The 24,593-nt window shown below is 35.3% G+C and overlaps 1 protein-coding gene and 1 pseudogene across 1 annotated transcript; one reads left to right on the plus strand and one right to left on the minus strand.

The window, feature by feature from the left end:
* On the minus strand, positions 11,538–13,212 carry LOC18767079 (annotated as a pseudogene).
* LOC18766410 (pathogen-related protein) lies at positions 14,687–17,020 on the plus strand. The gene is made up of 5 exons (XM_007198998.2): positions 14,687–14,889; positions 15,414–15,579; positions 15,739–15,871; positions 16,057–16,358; positions 16,562–17,020. Exons 1-5 carry the CDS (start codon positions 14,702–14,704, stop codon positions 16,703–16,705), a joined length of 933 nt encoding a protein of 310 aa, XP_007199060.2. The 5' UTR covers positions 14,687–14,701; the 3' UTR covers positions 16,706–17,020.

The following is a 24,593-nucleotide window of genomic DNA, read 5'->3' on the forward strand; positions in this document are numbered from 1 at the left end:
GGTTAAGAATTATTTAGTACGATGATAGATCAAGTCACTCGATTGGCAACTTCCCCCTTCTTGTGTGGCGTTCCTAGCACCTGTGTGTCAAATCAGAATACTTATAATTATAATAATAATAGACTCTGAGTCTTATGCCCAATTTGCTTGTGATCTCCCTTTTCTTTGCTCTCTTGGGTTTCTGCTCTTGGTGTATTTTTGTAGTTTGTGGGCGGTCAAAGGACTATGAGGTTCTATCAAAGAAGACTTCTATTGACAGTTGAGATGCGGTACGATTCTTTTGGTGGGTTTTCTGTGTTGGTGTGTATCATATTTGTATATCACATTTCCATACCACTTTATATGGCAAATCAAGTGGACAACACATCAATTAAAATTAATTTAACATTTTCTTTTATGATTTATTGACATTTTTTAATTGATGTGGTTGTTCACTTCATTTACCATATAAGATAGTATGAGAATGTAACATATAAATACGTTAAGAGTAGCATTACTCAATAATCAATTATCATCAATTCAATGAAAGGTTTGGGATGGACTTCTTCAATGCAAGGCTAATTAGTAATTGATTTGTAAATTCAAGTCATAAGTCGTGGTAAGGCATGTTTCCTCTTTTTTGTTTTTTTTTTTTTTTTTTTTTTTTTTTTTTGCGTCTAGTCCAAAACGACGTTGTTTTAAGTAGATTAAAAAAAAATTATATATTTATCAAATTAGGGTTTATTGGCCAATATTTTAAATTAAATTAAAAAAAAAAATATAAGCGCGCTGCTTCCGTGCACAGTGTATCAGTTGCGCCTGAAACAATGAACATAGGGTCTTTGAGGCATTTTCTCGAACAGTTTGTGGGTATTAGTAGAGGGTCAGTTTTCGGCACTTCCAAAGCTTTTTCCGACGAGAAGAAGTGCAACTGCACCTCCTTACTCTTATGTGGATCCAACACACTGATCCCACATGAATGCAAGACTTTCTTATTGTATGTGTGGCTGGACATGTGACGTTCCACTGCGAGATCAAAGAATTTCACCAAATAGACAGGCAAAGATAAGACGAGCACATGAACTTGATTTTTGCCATTCTATTTTCATAAATACTTTTTTGTTAAGTTTCAAAAATATTGTTTGAAGTCATCACGATTCACGAGTCAGTAAAATAATGTAGAGAATAACGGTGGTCATAAATAATAAGAAACATTATTTGAACCAATAAATTTCTTCTCATCAAAGGCATACATATGAATGTTGCTATTTCCACCCACCGATTCTATTTTCCAACCTACTATATAAATTTGAAAAAATATGATCATATCTTTCCACCCCTCATTATTCCTAAAATACCCTTTAATTATTACCTTCGTCTCTCTCTCTTTCTCATACGGTCTTCTCTCTCTCTCACGCTCCACCACTTCGCCACTATACACTGCTTCATCTCTTTATTAATAATTTGCATACAGAACCACTCTATCAAACTTATAACATTTACCAAATCAGAACTAATCTGATCATTTCCAAGCCAAAAGCACCTCGCACACTTCACTGTTGGCATAAACAAGAAACCCAAAAAGCATCCCATTAAAACAAGTTTCTGCCAATGTACACCGCACATGCCACCTCCAAAAATATACAAATATATACTGATGCATTAATTCATTTAAGCCTACATATTAACAATATAGTTTTTCTATTTAAATCCCACATTTCTCTTTCTTCACTTTATATTCTAAGTTCACTCCAACTTCTAATTTAAATTTCCACAGTTTCTAAAAAAACCCCACTATCTTCCCAAACTACCCCTAAATTAATACACACCTAACATAAAAAAAAAAATTATAAAAAACTCATCAACCTCGCACCCCACACCCCGCTATCTTGTCCCTCACCTCCCTCACCACTCTAAGTTCAACTCAACCTCACATTATTTAAAGAGATAAAAACACTGTTGTCAAATGTATAGCAGTATTATTTTATTATTTTTATTATTATAAAAAAATTCGAGGATGAAGTAGGAAGTTTTGATAGAGAAATGTTGAAAGTTAAATTGATATGTAAGTTAACACATCAAAAAACTGGCATATGCTAAAAGAAAATTCAGGGTACTTCATGTTCTTTTTCTAAAACTTAATATGAAGAGTAGTGGGGTGTGTGTATAAATGTACTAGAGCTAAGTACTAGGACAAACTATAGCAAGCCCCCAACCTATAGGGTCATTTACGAGTTCATACCCGATTTTAGGGACATTTACCAGTACATACTCAACGTCGCGGAAACCCTACAATTTGCCCCCTCCGTTAGCCAAACTGCTAGTGAATCTGTTAAATGCTGACGTGTCCTAAGGGGTTCCACTTTTGACACGTCAGCGTTTAATAGATTCACTAACAGTTTGGCTAACGGAGGAGGCAAATTGTAAGGTTTCTGCGACGTTGACTATGTACTGTAAATGTCCCCAAAATCGGGTATGAATTCTTAAATGACCCTATAGGTTGAGGGGTTTATTGTAGTTTGGATGACCTTTTTCATCTTTTTACACAATAACGAAACTTAAAAACTTAATAATTTAAGTATTGGAATGAACAAAGAAAAATACGGGGATTTAAATAGAAAAACTCTTAACAACATTTATCCTCAAAAGAGAGAGGAATATTAATACTCATGTGACAATTAATATTCGTTTTTCAACAACTTGTCCAATATTTTTTAAGTTGCGAATAGAATCTATCACGTACGTATAGGACAGCTTTATCTAGATATATATATATATATATATATATATATATATATATATCTAGGGCTTATTCAAGGGAGAAGAGATCGAACAAACAATTTATACCAATATTATATTGCTATAAAAAATAGAGAGAAAGCAGATTAGCCAACAAACAAAATGTAAATTATGTCCTACACAGATTGCAGATGCAGCCAGCGATTTGGTGATTAAGGTCAAATAGTATTAGCCAAAACCGCTCCAGGTTTTATTCAGGGAAGAAGAGACCTAGCAATTATATATTTATATTTATGCCCACTTTTTGGTTTATCTTTCTCTGCAGAACCATGGCTTACAAGTTCTAATTATAATTAGCATAAAATAATCAGCGGAATCCTGGATTAAGCTTCTAAGTAAAGTGTGAATGCGATGGATTCCTTCGAGTACTAAAACGTTTTAAAACCAGTTGAACTTGAGAGAGAGTTTCTAAATAACATTTTTCTGCATAATTTAGTAAGCATGATCCATGCTGGGCCAAATCTCATCTTGCTATGAGCCCTTGTGAGATAGAATTTAAGTTATTTACACTAACACCCCTTGAGGTTTTCGACTTTTTCACAAAATTCCTTAAGGTTTTTGAAATTACACGAACAACCCTTGAAGTTTTAAACTGTTTTCACAAAACTCATTTTCATTGATTTTTCATCCAAAAATTGATGATTTTATACAAAAAAAATTCTCCAAATGATAAAGTTGGCCTTTGAGATTAGATTGCATACACTTCATTGAGGTTAATTTTGTCATTTACATGAGTTTTGTTTCAATGAAATAATCAATGAAAAGTGTTTTTAAACAAATTGAAATCTTAGGAGGTATTCATGTAATTTTTGAGACCTGAGGGGATTTACATACATTATATTATAGGTGTTTTATCAGGAGCCAGTCAATCGGCTAATGAAATTTGTGCTTCTTTTCTTTCTTCTAATTTTAAATTTAGGCTGAAAAATGACAATGACACATTTGTTCCAATGGATTAGGAAAAGAATTGGATATTTAGCACTAATCTTGTCTTGGGTCAAACAAGTAAGTATTTAACAATTAGACTAGGTAGGAATAGATAAGACTCAAATTAAGCAAAGGACTCACTAGTGTAGTGGAATGTTTACTTCCTCAGGCAAGGTCCTGAGTTCAAGTCCTAGCATCAGTGTAGTATGTGTGAGTTTAGTATGCTATCGCCCCTCTCAATAAGAAAGGTCCTCAAAAAAAAAAAAAAAAAAAAGGCCTTAATTAACATCAACCTAAAATAAGACCCATATTTAAAATAAAAAACAAGCGAGCATGTGTTTATAATGAGTGGTCTCTGGTGCAGGCTTATTCAAGAGGGTTCCTTGATAGCCTTTAGATCGGTACAATGGTTTAATTTAAACATTTTCTTTAGGCTACACCTGGGTTGCAGTTACCCGTTTTTAAAACCAACTTCGTGAGCGATAGGAGCATTTCTCAAGTGAACGTGAACTAAGAGCCCTTTCACTCCGATCAAATTAGCTTAAGGCACCCATCAAATCATTCTCAGTCTCTGAATCTCTCCTTTCCAATGACAAGCTCACCATTTTTATTCCCAACTAGCATATTTACTTCCCAAGCTCTCCTTATCAAAGGCATTCATTTATAGTTTATCAAACAAGTTAGGCTTTTCAAAAAAATTTAAAAATCACTTATCACCTTGAATAAGCAATGCCATACAGACACTAATATGATATAACTTCAAAAGTATATATTCCATGAAGCATAGACCTCGAACAAGAATGCCAACAAATTTGGCACCAAATGATTGAGGGCCAAATCCATTTCCTTTTCAGCTTCGGGCTAGAAGTACATATCGTAAAAATTAGAATAGTAAAACTAAATCAAAACTTTTAAAAGAACTAAATTAATGTAGTTTATTTATACCAGGTGTGCCCTCTAGTTGAAGTGAAAGATAGATCTTGTATAGTTTTCTGACACCGCCCATTCCAATACCTCCTCCTGAATGCTCTCTCTTTCACTGCAAGCAAAACAATGACCCCATATGTACTTCACATTGCAAACCCCCTGTTTTTCTAAAACCTTGTACATGTTTTAGTATTCCAAGTCTCCTCTTTTTAATTATTTTTTATTTTTTATAATCTTCTATGTAAGAAACATGTTTACTCTGTTTCCTGAACCTATCTTTCAAATCTTCACATTCCTTGATTATCATAAAAGTTTCACCTAATGGAAATGTTCAAATCTTCATATAACCCAATCCTTAAACCAGCATATTTGACCATTATAATACAAAAAACACATCCACTATAAATTATCTAACTGAAAAGAAGCCAATGAGTCCAAAGAAAGCAATATTCCATAAGAAAATAAAAGGTAAACCTAAAAATAAAAATAGACAGACCTCTCAAAACATATGCAGAAAGGGTTGATACCATAAAGTAGAGAGAAGAGAAAGATGAAGTAGAGTATTTGATCAAGTTGAGAGAAGAGGAAGGTTGAGAGAGAGAGAGAGAGAGAGAGAGAGAGAGAGAGAGAGTGGTGAACTGTTGAAAAGCGTGGGAAACTCACTTCAGTTAGCTTGGGAAGTTCCATAAAAAACACGCGTACGCTCTAATTGAGCAATAAGGAGTGTGCTAAGGAGGTGTTTTTAGTGTGCCCCAATATTAGTAATCCCTATTTAAAACTAGAAGTAGATGAACTAAACATGGGCCAAATTTTAATCTAAGCCATTCGAGTGTTATATTGTAATTAGCTTTAAGGTTAAAAAAAATGTAACTTGGAGTCTTTATTATTTGTCCATGGTCCCATTTCTGTCAATTTATCATGGAAGTTATTTCACACTTGCACATGCCTACACTGACTTTGTCTTCATTGTTTAATTTTGGTTAATGTCGTTGAAGTTTGCTGTAAAGGTTGGTCAACATTATGCATTAATTAAAGCATACCTTTGTGTAATGTGGCAAATAAAGCAGAGCTTTGTACTCTTGAACTTCACCACTTTGGTTTGTTGGAGAATGGAGTGTATACGGGAGGCAAAGTATGCTATGTTGACAACTGTATTCATGACTATCTGTCATTATTGGATTTAAAGAAAATTGGGATAGATCTTGGATACAAAGTTGATATACACAAAGGGTTACAAACTTAAAAGTGTACTATAAAGGGCCTGCAAAAAGTGGTAAGCATGTTCTGCATGAGGTTGTAAATTATAGTTGTATTGTAGGGTTGGTTGGGAGCATTTCATCAGATCGGGTATTGGTGTTGTATTACTATGATCCTACTGACAACAATGAGCTAGGGAGTCAAGATAAAGGGGTATGGCCAAGTTTGGATGCTAAGGAGTAACAAGATTATGGTAATGAAGATTTTCCAAGTGATGGTGTGGATTTGGATGGATCAGATGGTAAATGTGTACCAAATGTTGAAGAGCAACAACAGCATAGTCAAGATGTTGATTATGAAGTGGAAGATCAAGAAAAAGAGGATGTTATTGTTGACATTGATTATGAATTAAGTGAAGAAGAAAATGGTAATGAAGAGGCTGCATCAAAAGCACAAGATGTTCACGATGCACCAAATGTTGAATATGGACATTTTTTTGAAGAGCTGAATCAAATGCCTCTTAATGAAGCTACAGGGGAGATATCAGATCATGGTGAAGATAGTGATGGACTTCCTTTTGATGGTTATAGCTCTGGTGGTGAGGAAGATGGTGAATAAAAACAAGCAAGAGAAAATGGAAGATGCCAAAGTTTAAACAATTTAGGAAGAAACTGATTTATGAAATCCAGAGTTTAGAATTGGAATGCAATTTGCCAGTAGGGATGAACTCAAGGAAGTTATTAGGGAGTATGAAATTGTGCAAGGGAGGAATGTCAAATTGATGAAGAATGATAACAAAAAGATTCAAGAAAAGTGTGTAGCTCACACGAGATGCCTATTTATTCTGTTTACTTCCAAGATAGATAGAGATCAGCAGACATTTGCCATAAAGACTCTCTCCTTAGAGCACAAGTGTATTAAATTGGACAAACTTAAATATACTAATTCAAGATGGCTATCAAATGGATTTGCTGACAAGATTAGGAAAAATCCTGAGTGGGATGTAGGGGCATTCCAGGCTAAGTTATTGAAAAAGTACCATATGAAATTTACAAGGCATCAGATTTATAGAGCAAAGAGCTTGTCCAAGGTGATCATTGAAGGAAGTTATGTGGAGCAATATGCGAGGCTATGAGACTATGCAGAAGAATTGAAGAAGGCTAACAAGGGTAGCACTGTGATTATAAAGAATGAGATGAAAGGTGATGTACATGTGTTTCAAAGAATTTATGTATGTTTGGAAGCTTGTAAGAGGGGATTTTTGGAAGGATGTAGACCTATCATTGCTATAGATGGATGCCATATAAAGGGACCTTACACAGGGCAAGTTTTAACAGTTGTTGGTGTTGATGAGAATAATGAAATGTACCCAGTTGCTTATGCTATTGTAGAGGTGGAATCAAAAAGTAGTTGAATTTGGTTCCTTGAACTACTTTTGATGGAAGACTTAAAAATTGAGAATGAGAAAGTTTGGATGTTTATAAGTGATAAGAAAAAAGGTATAATACCTGCAATTGAGACATTACTCCCAACAACTGAGAACATAATGTGTGTTAGGCATCTCTACAGCAACTTCAGGACAGAGCATGCTGGCCTTGCACTGAAACACATTCTCTAGGCTGCGGCAAGAGCAACTATCATTCCCTGGTATGAAGCGGAAATAGAGAAGATGAAACAGCAAGATGAAGAGATGTGGAAGTAGCTTCTCAAAAGATCAGCCAAAAATTGGAGTAGATCTCATTTTGAGCCACAATGTAAGTGTGATATGTTGTTGAACAACCTGTGTGAATCCTTTAACTCTTGCATTTTAGATTCAAGAGACAATTCTATCTTAACATGTCTTAAACAAATTAGAGTTTATATCATTTTGAGGATGGCTAATAGAAGGATTGCTAGTACGATTTGGAGACATCCAGTTGGGCCTAGGATTGTCAAGATCATTGAGAAGAACAAGTTAGGGGCTAGTCAATGCATTCCTAGGTTAGCAGGTGAGAGAAAATACCAAGTGAGCCATATGTATTGGGGATAATATGTAGTGGATCTAAAAGCCAAGACTTGCTCTTGTAGAAGATGGGATTTGTGTGGGATCCCATGTTGTCATGCTATTTTTTATATCTTTCCAAAGGAGGCAAATGTGTTTGACTATGCACATGACTGTTATAAGAAAGAAGCCTACCTGAGGTCATATGAACCTATGGTACACCCAATACCTTTCATGGACCAGTGGCATAGAACTAATTGGCCTCCAATTAAACCTCCTTCATACAAGAAGCAGCTTGGAAGACCCAAGAAACCAAGGAATAAAGAACTAGCTGAGGTTGAAGTACCTGCTCCAGTTCCTCCAAGCCCTTTTCCCTCATATTACAATCCACCACCTACTAAGTTGAGAAGGATTTATGTAAAGATAAGATACTCTATTTGTGGCCAGGAATGACATAATAAGACACGTCATGCCAACTAAGGGGCATCTTAGGTATTTGGGTTACATTTTCTTTAGTTTAATTTCTTTTTGTTATTATTTAGTTTAATTTGTTTTTTGTTATTGTTATTGTAGGCCGTTCCTAATCAGGCCAACTAAGGAACATTTGGCTCTTCTACAGTCCAAGGGGCAGCTCAGGTATTTAAGTTACAATCTCTTTAGTTTAATTTCTTTTTGTTATTGTGTATTTTAATTTTGAGTGTCTCTTAGGCCCAGCTTAAGCAGCTCAACCCAACTAGAGGGAGAGGGTGAGGTAGAGGTACTACTACATGAAGAGGGAGAGGAAATGGGAGAGGACAAATACCAAATGGAAGAGGAACTGGAAGTGGCAACTTTGTCATGCTACTTTGATTGGTTAATATGGTTCCAATTTAATTCATTTACTTTGGTTAGTAAATATGGTTCCATTTTATTTCAGGTTGGAAATGGGAGAAGAGAAATGCCACACAAGCCATCATCATCACAACCACTCTCTTACACTAGAGCTACATCATCATCATCACAACCACCCAACATTGCTCAGGTTGCATCACAACCAGCATCATCCAAACTCAAGAGATTCAAGTCTCCTGCCAAGAAGCTTAGACCATGGAAGGGTTGACCAAAAATTGGAGTTTTTTGAACTAGTTGGATGTGTTTTGTCAACATGGTAAATGTGTTTTATGAATTTGTTGGATGTGTTTTTTGAGTTATTTTTGGAACTTAGTATTGTTTTATAAGTGATGTTTTGTATTTGGTACATTTTGGAACCTGAACTGGGTGTTATACGACAGGGTAATATTAATTTAGGTTTGAGTTATTACATTATATATACTGAAGAAACTGTTTTATATTTCTCACATCTCTTGATTGACACCCCCTACTATTTCTCCATCATTTTTTTGTTCATATCACAATTATCCACTCATGCATTCCTCATATGTTTGTTTATTATCACAATGATGTCCTCTCATCAACAAAATGGAAACAAATTGAATACACCAACACCAATATGTCCACCAAACTCAAACTGAAATTTCATTGCAAAATGAACTACATATCGGTTACATTTCCACCTAATTGAGCATAAGCTTTTTAGAGTTTCCACCAGGAAATGTCAACCAATTGCTCAAGATACACAGCATCATCATAATCACCAAAAACACAAGACCCAATGACAGAAATGAAACTCCCCAAATCCGATTCTCTCTTGGTTATTGGCCCATTCTTTTCTCTCCCAACAGTCTTTTTTGCTTGCCTAATTCTCCAACTTTGTACTCCAATTCCTTCTTTTCTCTCTCTACCATTTTCAGCTTATCTTCCACTTCTTTCTTCTGTTCTTCTATCAACTTTAGGTCCTCTTCCATTGCTTTGATTCTTCTCAGCAACCCAAGAATTAGTTCTTTCCTCTTGCACAAGTTGTTGCGTCTAGCCATTTCCAATAATGCAAATTTCCTCTGTTTCTCTACAAAGTACGTTTTCTCAAATAAAAGCTAAACCCATCAAGCAACAAAATAAAATTTCACAGATTAACTTACTCGACTCATCTCACAAGCCTCAAATCTTCTCTCAGGATTTAAATCAGTCCATGAAGTCCAGGTTTTGATATATCCCCCGCACCCGCATAGCTTCCTTCCACTAGGGCTCTAATTTGTTGATGAAGAAGAAATCTGCGACATCTTTGCCCATGCACTGTGTGAGCTTCGCTAGATTTCCTTTCAATTTCCACAAATTTCAACACAGCTAGTGTTGTTTATGTGCATTTTATCGAATATAAATGGGAATTGGGGATTTTCTTTAGTGTTAGATTTGACATTTTTCGGGGGAAAGTTACTTTGGGTGGGAGGTTGAAAATTGTAGACTTGAAAATACAAATTTGCCCATGAAATTGACACCACGTTAGAGAACCTTAACGGTAGGACTAATGGTGCAACAAAACATGTAATTGAGTGACCTTTGTAACTATTTATTGAGTTGAGTGACCAAATTATAAATCTGAGTATAGTTGAGAGACCATTGCTACGAAAAACCCTTTAATTTTATATGCTATGAATATATTAATGAATTCTTGTTTTGTAGGTTCATTTGTCTCCATATCATCCTATTCCACAAGCATCTAGAATTTGGCATGAACAAAGTGACATATGCAATGTAACACATTTGTACTCGAGGTACCAAGTACGTGTGGATGCATTTCAACAACTTTCGAAAGTGGAGAATGTAGCTATTACATATACGGTCATCCTAATGACTAACGAAAATGCACCCACTACAGAATTGAGATTATAAATCTAATAATTCTATTTATTTTCTTACATTCCTTTTTTTGGTGGGACAAACTTCATAAGGGTCTAAATGAGTTCTAATACAAACATGCAATAACTAATCAAAACAAAAAAAGTTTCATGAGTTCTAATAGACGCATGCTAGCAAGTCAGTTAACCATGACGACGTTGATATGTCATGGTAGACCATATATTTGTACCCTCTAAAATCTGCTGCAAGGTCTCAACTGCTTGATAAACTTGGAAATGCCTTGTACGCAATGCAACTGTTTCCCCTAATGCCACGAGCGGCCTAGTAAATGACAACATACGCTCATCATGCTCCAGCAAAGAATTTGAATTCAATGCCTTAGTAAAAAGTACAAAATTGAAAAAGAGGACGTCATAACAAATTTATAATTTTACCTATGTGAGTCTTCTTCATATCTAAAAAATAATATTAAGTACAAACCCAGTAATGAATCTGTTAGATGATCACTGAAACAAGAAACGAATTCAGTAGACTACCACTGAAAAACGGAAACAAATTCGATGGACTACCACTAAAAAGTTGAAATAGATTCGGTGGACTACCATTGAAAAAAGGAAACACATTTAGTGGACAGCCACTGAAAAACATAAATAAATTCGGTGGACTCCCACTGAAACAAGGTAAGTTAAGAAATGAGGTTCATGAGGGTAATTTATGAAGAAAATGGGGTGTAGTGAGTAATTTTAAATTTTACTAAAATTCAGTTGGGTGTAAAGAGAATGTCAGGTGCAAAGAGCAAATTTTGGGGTGCCAATAAAATCACCCATATGTTTAAACCCATATTAATTACAATAAATAAAGAAAAATATCAGAAAAAAGAGGAAGCAAGATACAGATTGTTTAGCACACATTTTATTTCGAGCCTGTTAACTCATTCTAAAGTACACATGAAGGAGGGGAAGAAAACACAGAGGAAGAAGAACATAACCAATTGAGAGCTATAGGCATTCTTAATCCGACCTTTTGACAAATCATCACTTAATAATAGGCCTTACCCTAACCAAGCATCCATATTATTATCATCAGTTTCCTCTTACAGGGAAAATTGAAATTTTAATTCTGGTAATTTTCTTTAAAATGTATTTCAAACCTTGGGAAAATCACTTAAACAAAGGAAGCTGCATGAGGCCACACACAAGGACAGGAAGAAATGAAACAAAAAAAAAAAGAGGGACGTTGTCCATTTCTTTTGGGGATGAATCAAGAGCAAAGTAGTAGCAATGAAGGTGAGCATGGTGGTTATTAGTGAGAAGAACAGAAGGGTGAACCCCAAATGCAGCTTGAATGGAAGAGAACGATAAAAGTCTTGGTACTCAAGCGGCGATGTCAGGATAGAGAGAAACGTGACCAAAGAAGCCAATGAACTGATGAGCGAGACTGTGTCAGCAACAGCAAATGTGAAGAAGAAAGAAGAATGCCGGAGAACAGGAACCCCGTTTGAATCATTACCCCTGGGAGCCGTGTAGGCGGCTGCATAGACAACGGTGGCCACCAAAGCTGCCACCGTCAAACATGACTGAGCAGTCTCTTTTATCCATGTTTGAGCCGACTGAAGAAGTTTTGCGTGCTCACTATTGAAGAGCTGCTCCGCTGTCTTATTCTCCATGTTGTGCTTCATGATGTAATGAGGTGAAATAATCTTTTTCACACGCTAGCCACACATGGAAAAATTGATGAGGTGAGGATTAATCATTTCAATCACCATGAACATTGCTCAAGTGACAAATAAATTTATAAGCAGGTTCATATATACTTAAAATAACCAGTTAGTTAGTGGTATTTCTCTTTGTAAGGTTGGAAGATGTTTATCTTGTTTTATCAAAATAATTAATAACTAATAACTAATAACTTCATACATATTTTGATTATCGTTAACTTAACAAAAGTGTTTTACTAGCCAACGAAAGGAAACAGAAAGTAACCCTCCTGGCTTATAGTTTAGACTATCACTTATACTAAAAATAAATAAAAATGATTAAACTACCTACCCTATTGGGGGATAGTTTGTATTTTAAATTCATCAATGTCAGTTTGGTGTAGTGGCACTGAGTTTCTATGCCTAGTTGGAGGAGGTATTGAGTTCAAAACTCATAGAAGACATCATTAAATAATGAAAATGCATGCATCATTCCTAGCTAATATATGAACTTCAATTAATTACATAACTCATGACACTCACCACCATCCAAAGCAATATTCGTCTTGCAATTGTAACGCTGGACCACCTAAGCGCTGAGTGTCTGCAGAGTAATATCTCATAGTTGCAGCTTGATGCAATATGGTGTTGCCATTGCGGTCAATCTTCATAGCCGTCCTTGATGTTATTGATCTGCTCTCTTTTAAAGCTTAAAGATCTCCAACCAGCGATGCATAATGGCCATATGCAAAATGTTTTGTTGCACATCAATATCGTGAGCCTCAACCGATTGAGGGTGTAACTCCAACATCTTTTTCACAATTTCTGATATTCCGTCTCTAGCTGCTATGAGCAATGGGGTATGGTTCGTATCATCATCACGACGAACATCATCTTCCCTTGATGTCATCCATGAATGGTCCTTTTCGATGAGCAAATGAGTGAGTTCCAATAGTGATTTTTCATTTTTCATTTTCTCTAAAATCATACGGCTTCCTGGGCTTCTGAATCCTGGTTATAATCATATCATACATATTCAGTAGATATATATTGATGAAGGGAACACAGTGTTATACTTAGATTCACTCAGCATTGTATTCCAATCATCTAAATTGTCTATTTAGATCGTTGAAGTAAAATTTGTAATAGACCTCACAAGATGTCACTCAAACAAGATTATTTGAGGGATTGGACGGAACAGAACTACATGTACACTAATAAATATATCGCACACAAATATATATGGCCCCCATTTTGAAAGTCAGATGAATTACTCGTAATCTTCTTTGAACAACTTGATTGGCAAGGCTGATTGATCGTGCTCTCCAAGTCATTTGGTGGGATCCGATCAATATTATCATCATTAGAAAGGCCTGAATGTATATAAACAAGGGGAGCATAAAGATTAGCATCATCATTATTAGAAAAGCATGCATAAATAAAGGGATCACTATTCGTGCTCCATACAGTTATATATGTAGTATAATAAGAGAAATGCACTCCCTGCTCCTCTGGCCTAAGTTATAAGCTATGTTGATATCTCGCCATTTTGTGGCAATCGGAAGACATAAGTTTGGTTCATCAAAATATATATATATTTAGTAGTATAGAGAGAGATAGAGTAGATGGTACATTTATAAATGAGCATCTTCCATATGCTTTTGCGAAATTTGGCTTGGAAGGCAGATGGCATTTGGGCTAGCAATTGAAGACTTGTCAGTCCATTGCTTTCCTTTCTGTCCGCAAGATCTGGGTACTCTTTTAGTAACCAAAGAGCAGTCTCTGCATTCAAGGAAAACCATGTTGGTAATAATAATAAATAACCGTCCATTTTTTTCAACGATCCAAATCATTTATTTTTTAAGTCTAAATGAGTCATAGATCATTTTTGCAAAATAAGTGGAAACGCAATTAATCGTCAAAATTTGAAGAGAGAGACCAAAATTTTGGCCAATGACTGCGCTATGAAGAATGGATATTTGATCACTTCTTCTTTGCAAGTGCGGCATTATCTTTATGTGGCCCACTTTTCTGACCAAATATTGGACCAACTTTGTGTGAGCGAAAGAAGCGGCCCTGTAGACTAGGGTCTGTCTCTCCTAACTGGTTTCGAATCTCTAACACACTTTCATTGCTAACATCATCTTCCATAACATCAGCAAGCTTATCCCTAACGCTGTTATCCAGATCCACCAAGAGCACTGCGGCTTCCAAATTTCCGGACGGCGCCACCTCATGTAGAGTGGTGTTGCCATGCCTATTCTTCATTATCAACGCACGGCGTAACATCTGAGGTTCTCTTATCAGTGAAATCAAAAACTGCAGCATGTCCATGCGTCCAGCGAAGACTACAAGGTGAAGTGCATTGTCATTGTACGTTGTCAATGGATTAAGTACTTCGGTTGGATTATCCTTGTAATATCGTCTTAGGCGTTCCCAGTCCTCGTACATGGCCCATCGATATGGCCCTTTCATTTGATCCAGTGCCCTTCTCTCTCTTTCAACCTCATGAATCTCTTCCATGGGGTCCTTCGGCGAAAAACTGGTTCAACTTAACCCAATTTAGGGGCTTCGACCCGGTTGGAAATTGGGCTTTAAACCGGTTGATCAAGAGTTTGTCCCAGCTGTTTTTGGATCACGCAAGTGAGTGGTAAGAGAATTCAAACTTCCTGAATTAATTGGCTGATCATTTATCCCAAACCAAAACTTACTAATTCATTTATTTATTGCCATTATAAATAATAATCCCCTAGTTTTGACTATGCCCTTGAGATTGAGAACACTTTATTTGACTTGGAATTGAGACCACACCTAAACAGTAGGCTAAGCTCCTCCACACTTCTTAATGAAAATCTAAGAAAAAACCCTTGAGAAGTCTGAAAGGATACTGCCCCTTTTTGTTTTGCACGTTCTCCGTTTCTTCCTTTTTCTTTCTTTTATATTTTCTGAAAATGTAAGTCAACCATAATTTCAAATTTTGTAATTTTTAGTAGAACAAAGTTTGATCCTGACACCACTTATATTTTTTAATGAGAAATGTTTGACTAGGATTTTAGACTAGTTGACTGTAATTCTTATTGGTGAGCAGTATTCTCACGGCACCACACATGCAAGGCACTCTATTGTTTACATGCATTTCTATAAGATCCCCCTCCTTGTACCATATAAATTCAGGTTTAAAAAAAAAAGAGTTGAGCAAATGGCAGCTTCAAGTGCTGATCAGAAAGATAAATATCGTTCGTATTTATATGGAGAGGGAGAAAAGAACACCAAATGGAGGTTTGGTGCCCCTCCCAACTATGATGTTGTTAACAAGCTCTTCGAAGAAGGCAGAACCAAGGTCTCTCTCTCTCTCTCTCTCTCTCTCTCTCTCTCTCTCTAATTGTGTGTTTATTTTAGTAAGAATTTTGTGTTTAATTTCTATGATCATTAATATATTCCTGTAGCATGTTATTATATATTCTGATTAAAGTATCATATACTTTGTAATTAATTGAAGATATGGCCACCTGGGTCACTCGAAGAAATGGTACAGAACCTTTTGAAGACATATGAAATGGAGCTTTTCCACAAGGCATGCGTCGACGACTTCAAATCAATAGATCCAAAAAAATTCACTCTCAGCCTAAATGGTACATGTATATATATTCGTTAATTATTACCACAAGCTAAGGAAATTTTATCGGAGAAAATCATGAGTTCAAATATGGCAAAAAATGGTACTTGAATAAGATGAGATAATAAAAGAAAATCTAGCTTTCGAAATTTGTATTAGTACTAATTAATTCAAGTTTTGAACCACACATAAAATTTACAGGGAGAGAAGGATTAAGTTTGGAAGGTATAAAGAAACTGGGTGGAGGCTATAACTCATTGCTGCAGTCGTCTCTACCAGAGGAATTCCAGATCTACAAACCATCTGTGGAAACAGCAGATTCATCTCATCGAGCTTTCACCACTACTTTCCCTCGTGGCTTTGCTGTGGAGATCCTCCAAGTCTACTCTGGGCCACCACAAATAGTTTACAAGTTCAGGCATTGGGCTTACATGGAGGGCCCTTTCAAAGGCCATGCCCCTACCGGAGAACTGGTAGAATTTTATGGCATGGCAATTTTTGGGGTACGTACCTGGCCAAGACAATCATTTATCATATTCACGAGTGCTAGTATCAGTCTCACACATATAAATATATTAGTCACTTATCTACTATATATAAATATATATGTCCTGCATTATTCACACATATCTAGCTACAGATTATAATTTAGGATTGTTAAATTGTCTCTCTATTTATCTCTTAATAATTTATTTGGTCTAAACAGGTGGATGAGCATATGAAAATTGTAAGTGTGGAGTTCTTTTATGATCCTGGAGAACTTCTTGGAGCCCTGGTGAAGGGTGCTAAAATTGAAAATTATGCTGGAGAGATGACAACAGGTTGCCCTATCCTGAGGAGCACAGGGTAGCTAGCTACCTGCATCTGGAGCTCCCATGAGAGAAGCAAACATGAAGCACATGGGTTAAGATCGCTAGCTAGCTAGAACCGGAAAACCTTGTAGCATATGCAATTTGAATAAAATAAAAATATGACAGCTGCATTGCCACATGGTATGGTCGGTGCAAGTATGTTAATATCAATAAATATTTTCTACTTATGGTATCATATCAATAAATATCTATTTATATTATAACACGTTAACAAATTATATACAACATTGTCAATGACCATGTTCCACATTATAATTATAGAAAAGTTGATAGAGGTCCAAAAATTCAACCAATAGTTGGGTTTAGTTCTCGAATTATTGTTTGTTGATACAAGTCCTTTGATTAGTTTGCCATGTAAATTACATTGTATTTTTAACATGTTGATTTAAACTTTTGTACTTAACTGATTTATATTTAAATTTTTTGTTCATATTATATCCCTATTGTCTAAAACAGGTAAGATGATAGGTCATTAATGATTAGATTTGATCATGTACAATTAAATGAATAATTACATTTTGAATGTAACCATTGGTCCTTCATTTTTTTTTTTACTAGACTTTTGCAAATTCCTATTTAACATGGATTTTATTATTGCACATACAAGATTTTATTTAACATGAATGTGACCCAAGATCATAGCATTCCATGTTACAAGATTCCTTTTTTCTTCATTTTTCTTCGAAAAGTTGTAGCTAATTATTTTTATTTTTGTTCATCCTATGGTAGAGGTATAGTATATATTTTCATAAATATATCATCCTATGGTGTAGGTATATTGTCCTATTGCTTATTGCCTATTGCATAGGTGTATATATATATATATATATATAAAACTTTAAGAGTCATCCAATTTAATTAATTCTGATACTAAGTCCATGATTAGTAATGAAACAGATTTCAGTAATATATCAAAAATTGAAAATGCCTTTAAAAACTTAGAGATAGATAATGATTTACAACTTAATAGATTAAGAAAACAAAGTCAATCCTACTAGTCTAACCAAATATTGGTATCCTAAACCAACCCCTCCAGATATCCAGTTTGAAGAAAGAAATTCCCAGAGTCAATTTTCAGTCTCCTCTGATAAATTATATGAATGGAACATAGATAGCCTTTTAGAACAAGAAATCCTTAATAAACTCCAACATATGTTCATGGTAGCCAACAGTTACATAACCAATCATAGTTTCAGAGAATCAGAAATCGTTCCCCTCCTAGAAACAGGATTCATCGGAACCTTACGTTCTTGGTGGGATAAACACTTAACTGAAGAATCAAAACAACAAATTATTCATGCAGTCAAACGTAATGAAGAAGGTCTCCCTATATTTGATGAACAATTACGAAGAGGGATAGAAGACGGAGTCAACACTTTATTATACACGATAATTGAGCATTTCATAGGAACACCCAGTAATACTACAGCCCGAATCCATGATCAACTTAGTAATCTAAGATGTCCCAAATTAAGCGATTTCAGATAGTATAAAGATGTTTTTATTTCCAGAGTCATGCTTAGAGATGGTAGTAATCAACCCTTTTGGAAAGAAAAATTTATCAATGGTCTCCCTAATTTATTTGCCTATAAAATAAGAACAAGTCCTTGGTAATGATCAAGGTCACATAGATTTCGATAACTTAACTTATGAAAATATTATAAGTATAATTAATCAAGAAGGAATGAAAATGTGTGTTGATATGAAAATAGGAAAACAAATTCAGTCAGAAAAAAATTCAGCCAAATATGAATTAGGAAATTTTTGCGAACAGTATGGTCTAACATCCATTCCCCCTTCCAAAAAAGTCAAAACTAGTCATCATGACCGACAAACTAGTAAACAAAGACATTATTCACGTAGAAAACAATTCTTCCGACATAACGATGAGTTCTATAGTAAAAGGAAATACCACCCAAAGAAAAATTGGTCAAAAGTACGTGGAAAAGGAAAAAATGACAAACCTAAAAAGTCCACCGACAAAAGAAAAATTGAGTGCTGGAAATGTAAAAAACATGGTCACTATGCTAATGAGTGTAAAGTAAAAGACACAATAAAGCAGTTGAAAATCACGGATGAAGAAAAAGACAAATTAATTAAAGTTTTAGAGTTAAGAAATTCTGAATCTAGTGAAACCGATGTCACAATAGCAAGCTCAAGCTCATTAAATTACAATTCCTCAGATTCCCAACTAAGTTCCTCGAATATCCAATTTGGTTGTAACGATAAGTGCTGTAATACTATAAGTAAGTCAATTAACGTCCTTACAAAACAAGAGGAACACAAAGTGTTATTAATTGATTTGATCAGTAAAGTTGGAAACCCAGAATTAAATTAGTCCGATTGATCGAGTCATCCAATTTGCTGATAAATTTTCAGATCAAATTCTTGATAAGAGTAAACTCCAAAGGTTCCTAGGTTCTCTTAATTATGTCTATGATTTTTTATCAGAATCTACGTAAGCAATGTAAACCTCTATTTGACAGGCTCCAATGTAATCCTCCTCCTTGGACCTCTACCCATACAGATATAGTTAAACAAATCAAAACTCATGTTAAAATTCTACCTTGTCTAGGTATTCCTTCAGTCAATTCCTTCAAAATTGTTGAAATTGACGCCTCAAACACTGGTTACGGAGGCATCCTTAAACAAAGAGTCAATACCCAAATTTCCCAGTCTCCAATACCTTTACGCAAGTCATCTCGTTGTTCATCAAGGAGTAATACTCATCTTTTTATCATTGAGTCCAAATATGACAACCTTTCCAATCCAGTCACAATTGCCAAAGCTTATTTTCCCCCAAATTTTCATTATGTTCCACAACACCCATCCAAGTCTCTTAAATACTATAGAGACATTCTCAATGAAACCCAATCTGTGGAAATTAAGCCAATCAAAGACCGCAATAATCCTCACATCATCCTCTGTCATTCCATGTATATTCATCAAATCTTGAGTGAATATATATATATATAAATATTCATATTTTAGACAATGAATAATAGTATTTTATGGACATTTTTTTTATAGGTAACATACAATTTTATTTGTCTATTTTTGTATCTGACGTATAGGTAATCTTCTCATTTCTGTTCCTAACTTATGGGTAGTATTCTAATTTATGTTCATGACTTATAGGTAACACGATTTATCACTAAGTTTTTTTCGTTGCTAATAAGAACACTATTTACCTATATGTTAGATACATAATTTTATGTGGGTGCTTGTCTAATCGATTAGTATAATATGTGGGTCTTTACTTTCATTGATTAATTTGTATTTTACCCATATATTAGGTAAATATTATCAATGAAAGAATTCAAAATTTAAATTCTAAAATTCATTTACAAGTAAATATTACATTAAATTTAGATTTTCAATGTTTTCCTTATTTACCTCAAAGGGTAAAATCGACACAATGAAAAAAGTAATAAAAGTCAAAGGACCTATATCTAAAATAAAAAAACGTGTGGACTAAACTCAATGACAACTAATTATTTTGGATCTCCACAGCCCAACTGATCAATATAATTGTTGTAGGGGCTTTTTCATTTTGGTAGCTACTGTGGGCTTGGGTTACTGTAAAGAGTCAAGTGTGTGAAAATTACCCTTGGGTTTGAGTTCAAGAATCAAACCCCAAGAATGCTTCGAAAGGGTAGCTGAGCCTTAAGAAGCACCTTGGTTACCTTCACCAGCAAAACTAACAGACACTTACAGATAAATTCATAGCTTCGCATGAGAGGCTTGTGGTATGGAAGCAAAGTTGTCATGAGTTAGTCTTAAAGGGAGAGAGCTGTGAGTTTCTATAAAAAAACAGGGGCTCTATGAGTTAGTCTTAAAGGGAGAGAGCTGTGAGTTTCTATAAAAAAACAGGGGTTCTAAGGAAAGGGAGGAGATGATTATCAGAGGGTTTGGTTGAGAAGAGGGGAGAGACTAGGAGAGGGTAATGGGTCGCTTAAGTGATTTTCCGACAACTCGACGGAGGTTTTGTCAAGTGCTGGAACAGTCTGCCAGGAAAGAAAAAATGGGAAGAAAGATGAATAGAGCACGAAATTGCTAGGTTTTGAAAATGAGAGGGGAAGCTTGCTCTCTGGATGTGGATGATGGTTGTTGGGTAAGAGGTGCTTCATTTATAACCGCTGGAAGCTCCTCATTTCCAAGAAACCCTAATGGTTTTTATCCAATTTGGCCCAGTCTTTCCCTTCCTTTCTCCTCCCCTCCCTTGACTTATCCCATTTTGGTGAAATCCTCTCTGCCCAATCGCACAAAAATAGGGATTTTGGGGAGCTCTAGGCTTTTCCCGCATTTGTTTCAGTGGGGGACTCCCATTCTCAGCGATCTCCCTTTTTCTTTCCTTCCTTCTTCCATAGCTAGATCTGATGGGGGAAGAAAATGGGTATACACGCTGGTTTGAAGGGTGCCTCCCCTCCTAGCAGTCTGCTCTTCAATACCCCCTAGTTCTTTGAATGCTTTTGCTTGAAATTTGTTCCCCCTATGTGCTGGAGCCTCCCAGCAGCTCTGAGTACGTGGATGTCCTAGCTCCCTTTGTGGCCTTTGTTCTCCAGCAAAGTACTGGGGCTTTTGCAGATCCTTATTTTAGTTGCATAGGCCTTCTAGGACAATAAGTTGGTTTATCAAATAAATGGGCTAACTTCACCAAGTGTTGAGCTATTTTATTGAGGTGATGGACTAATTTCTCTAGGATATTGGGCTACTTTCTCTCTCTCTTTTATACTCACCCATATGTTTAGGTTCAAGAAATGAGCTTGAGTTTCTAGGCTCCCAAGCAACCCGAGACTTCCATTTCTTGGCCCATCAATGGGCCTCATGACAACTTGTTATCATCCATACCACAACCCACTCAAGCAAGCCCTTGGCATTTGAGTGGCTTGGGTCCACTTAAGCTTGTAGCGTGGTTGGATGGGAAATAATGATTTCCCACTTGGCATGACATGCTTTTTATCAGGATGCTTGACGGGGTAATTAGCATGGGCTCGTAGAGCTAGTATATTTTATAATCTTTATCTCAATTCCTAGCATGAAGAATTATTTATTTGGCATGGCACGTGGACTGTGACACGTGCATGGCGGACTTTCGTGTGCTCCAAATTGGATCTTTTCTTAATAAGGTGTCGTATTGGGCCGATAATTTATTCGGGCCTAACCATAGATTTTTTTTTTTAGCCTCAACAATTGTTAGTTTGAAGGATTTGGCCACCAAATTTTGTTGTCTATTTTTGTTTTAAAAAAAAGTAAGTGTCGTAGTTTAAACACAAAAACTACTTCTTTTTTTTTTTAAATTGTAACAAAAACTACTAAAGTGCAAAACAATGCTAAAACATATTTTTATTTTTATTTTTATTTTATATTGAAAGGTTCCAACCTATGATCTATTCTAATCCTAACTTGTTTCTCTACCTTTTCTCGTTACCTAATCCAAAAGATTGCCACGCTGAAGAAATTAAAATTAGGGACTCTTGATGATTTATTGTTATAATTAATTGATTGGAGCATGAAATTTATGAACCAAAAATTTAATCCGTCTCCATTTTCAACTTTGGAAACTAGTTAGATTGGTAATTGCTGACAAATTAATAAGGTTTTAGTTAATTACATTGATGAAATCCGCATGCAACTAGAGAGAGAATCAACTGATCGAAATGCATAGTAGCATCAAGGAGAGATGTGTTTCACTAGACCCTGAATAGATCCTCTTAGAGCACTTTCACCCATTTGTCATGGCAAAGGGTAAGGGCAAGGCAATGGATGTTACTATTCACGTGAATACTGACAGCCATCGCAAAAGGCTTGTGGTATTTCCACCTGGGAGTGGGCATCTCATCCGAATTATCAGCATACCGACCATACCGTATTGACGGTTTGGTTTGGTTTGATTAAATAATTATTTTTAATTTTAATTATTCCGATCCGATCCATACCAAGATGTTTGGTTTGGTTAACAGAAACAATATTCCTAACCTGACGGAAACCCGTACCAATCCGATATTTATTCTTATTCTATTATTTAAATACAAAACAAGAAATCAAAGATAAATACAATCAGCATTTTGTATCACTCATTTATCAATGCTGTATCCCTTCTTTATCACCATTGTATCACTGTTTTATCACCATTCTTTCACTTCTTTATCACCCGAGTACTGTAGCACTTTTTGGTTATAGAGGAATTTATGAATTTCCTTTGTTTTCCAGTTTCAACCTTTGTCACTTTTTTTACTTGTAACTTTCTAACTGTTGATCCAAATTTTTATGTTCTTTATATGGTTAGATTCAGCATGAAAAACTAAAAAACTCGACGCTAGAAAAAATGTTTAAATCATTTACATAAATGTAGAGAATTGAGTAAAAAAAAAAACACTCAAATGTTCAAACTACAAACACATGTGGCTCCCAGTACATCTTGAGTATATATTGAATGATATAGTGACTAAGTTATTTCATTTCATACTTGGATGAATTAGACTATTGGATTTTTATATTTTACAAGGATAATTTGGTGTATTTGTTTAAGAACTTATGTTATGTGAAAGTATTATAAATTTTATTTTTATTAGTATGTTTTAATTACGGTACTACCGGAGTACCAAACCAATTCAAATCGAATATTAGGTTAACTGATCCAAAGTCTACCGAAGTCTTTGGTTTGGTTAACAAAAGAGCCTTCTACCGTTCCGAACCGATCCTGCCTAGGCCTATTTCCACCCATTGGCATGGCAACCGCTATTCACATGAGATATGAGGAGAGGAATTTGTATAGAGTTTTGATGTGGGAAGTAAAAAATATGACTAAGTATTAAGTTTTAAAAAAAAAACTGAAATTATGAGTATTTTTTTAGATTTGTTAAAAAAATTTTGTTGTTGCTGAGGTCAGCAAATCCAAGCTAGAGCATGGGCTTGTTTTGCTTGCGAGCTGGCATGGTTTCGTGGGACCCACAACTTGCCCGGGCAAGTTTGGCCCGCTGGAAGGCATTGCATGAGCTTGGCCCTGTCCTGCCCTGGCTTGGGGTAACTGGTGGAATTGCTCTTACCCGATCGATCAGCCCATCATCTGCATTGCACATGAGATTTGGGAGGCCTTGCTTACTAAAAGAATAGATCCTCTTACCCGATGCTACACTACAAATCTCATAACAAAAATTACCATCACCATGGCGATATGACCTGAAACAGAAAATCAGCCAGAGTTTGATAGATTTTCACTCAAGGAAAAATCTTATTGTTATATTTTAAGTAAACCTAATCAGGTCATATAAAAGGTTTAGGAAAGGACCTCGGTGACTATTATATAAAGTAAAATAAAACACATGAATTTGAAATTCTTTGACGATTAAAGTATGTGTAAGGGTACATATAACTAAAAAAAAACTTTACAGTATATATTAACCGTTATGATGGTAAATGTTTCGAATTAAAATAACAAAGTGTAAATTTTATTATTTTGATGATTAATTAATTATATTAAGAGTATCTCTAACCGAGACGTTAAAATAACATGTAGAGCTAAGAGCTCCAACATTTAAAAATGACAGAACAAATTTTTTTCAACCGAACAACCTATTCCTAGGTGAAAATAAAAGCTGAGACTTTGTTGTCAAAATTGACACCAACTTTTCTTGTCTTTTTATTATTTTATTATAGTTTTTTTTAGTATAAGTGATAGTCTCACAAAGTGTGTATGTATCATTAGATGATTGGTTTTGGTAGCGTCAAATTATCCTAATATGACAATAGTAATAGGAGGGCCGCCAATACGGACTGCATGGATGACAAATTCGTTTTGGTTACTCGCCCAGAATTTGCACAAAACTTTTCATAAATTAATCACTTTCACTTTCAATTTTTATA

Source organism: Prunus persica, chromosome G8 (genome assembly GCF_000346465.2).
Source record: "Prunus persica cultivar Lovell chromosome G8, Prunus_persica_NCBIv2, whole genome shotgun sequence".
Classification (NCBI taxonomy): Eukaryota; Viridiplantae; Streptophyta; class Magnoliopsida; order Rosales; family Rosaceae; genus Prunus; species Prunus persica.

What these genes read in the sequence shown, in the direction of transcription:
- LOC18766410 (XM_007198998.2), top strand. Translation starts at nt 14,702, where the DNA reads ATGGCCCTTTCATTTGATCCAGTGCCCTTCTCTCTCTTTCAACCTCAT. An exon ending in TCGAAGAAGGCAGAACCAAG is followed by an intron (nt 15,580 to 15,738) that starts GTCTCTCTCTCT and finishes AATTAATTGAAG; the next exon opens with ATATGGCCACCTGGGTCACT. An exon ending in ATGGCATGGCAATTTTTGGG is followed by an intron (nt 16,359 to 16,561) that starts GTACGTACCTGG and finishes TGGTCTAAACAG; the next exon opens with GTGGATGAGCATATGAAAAT.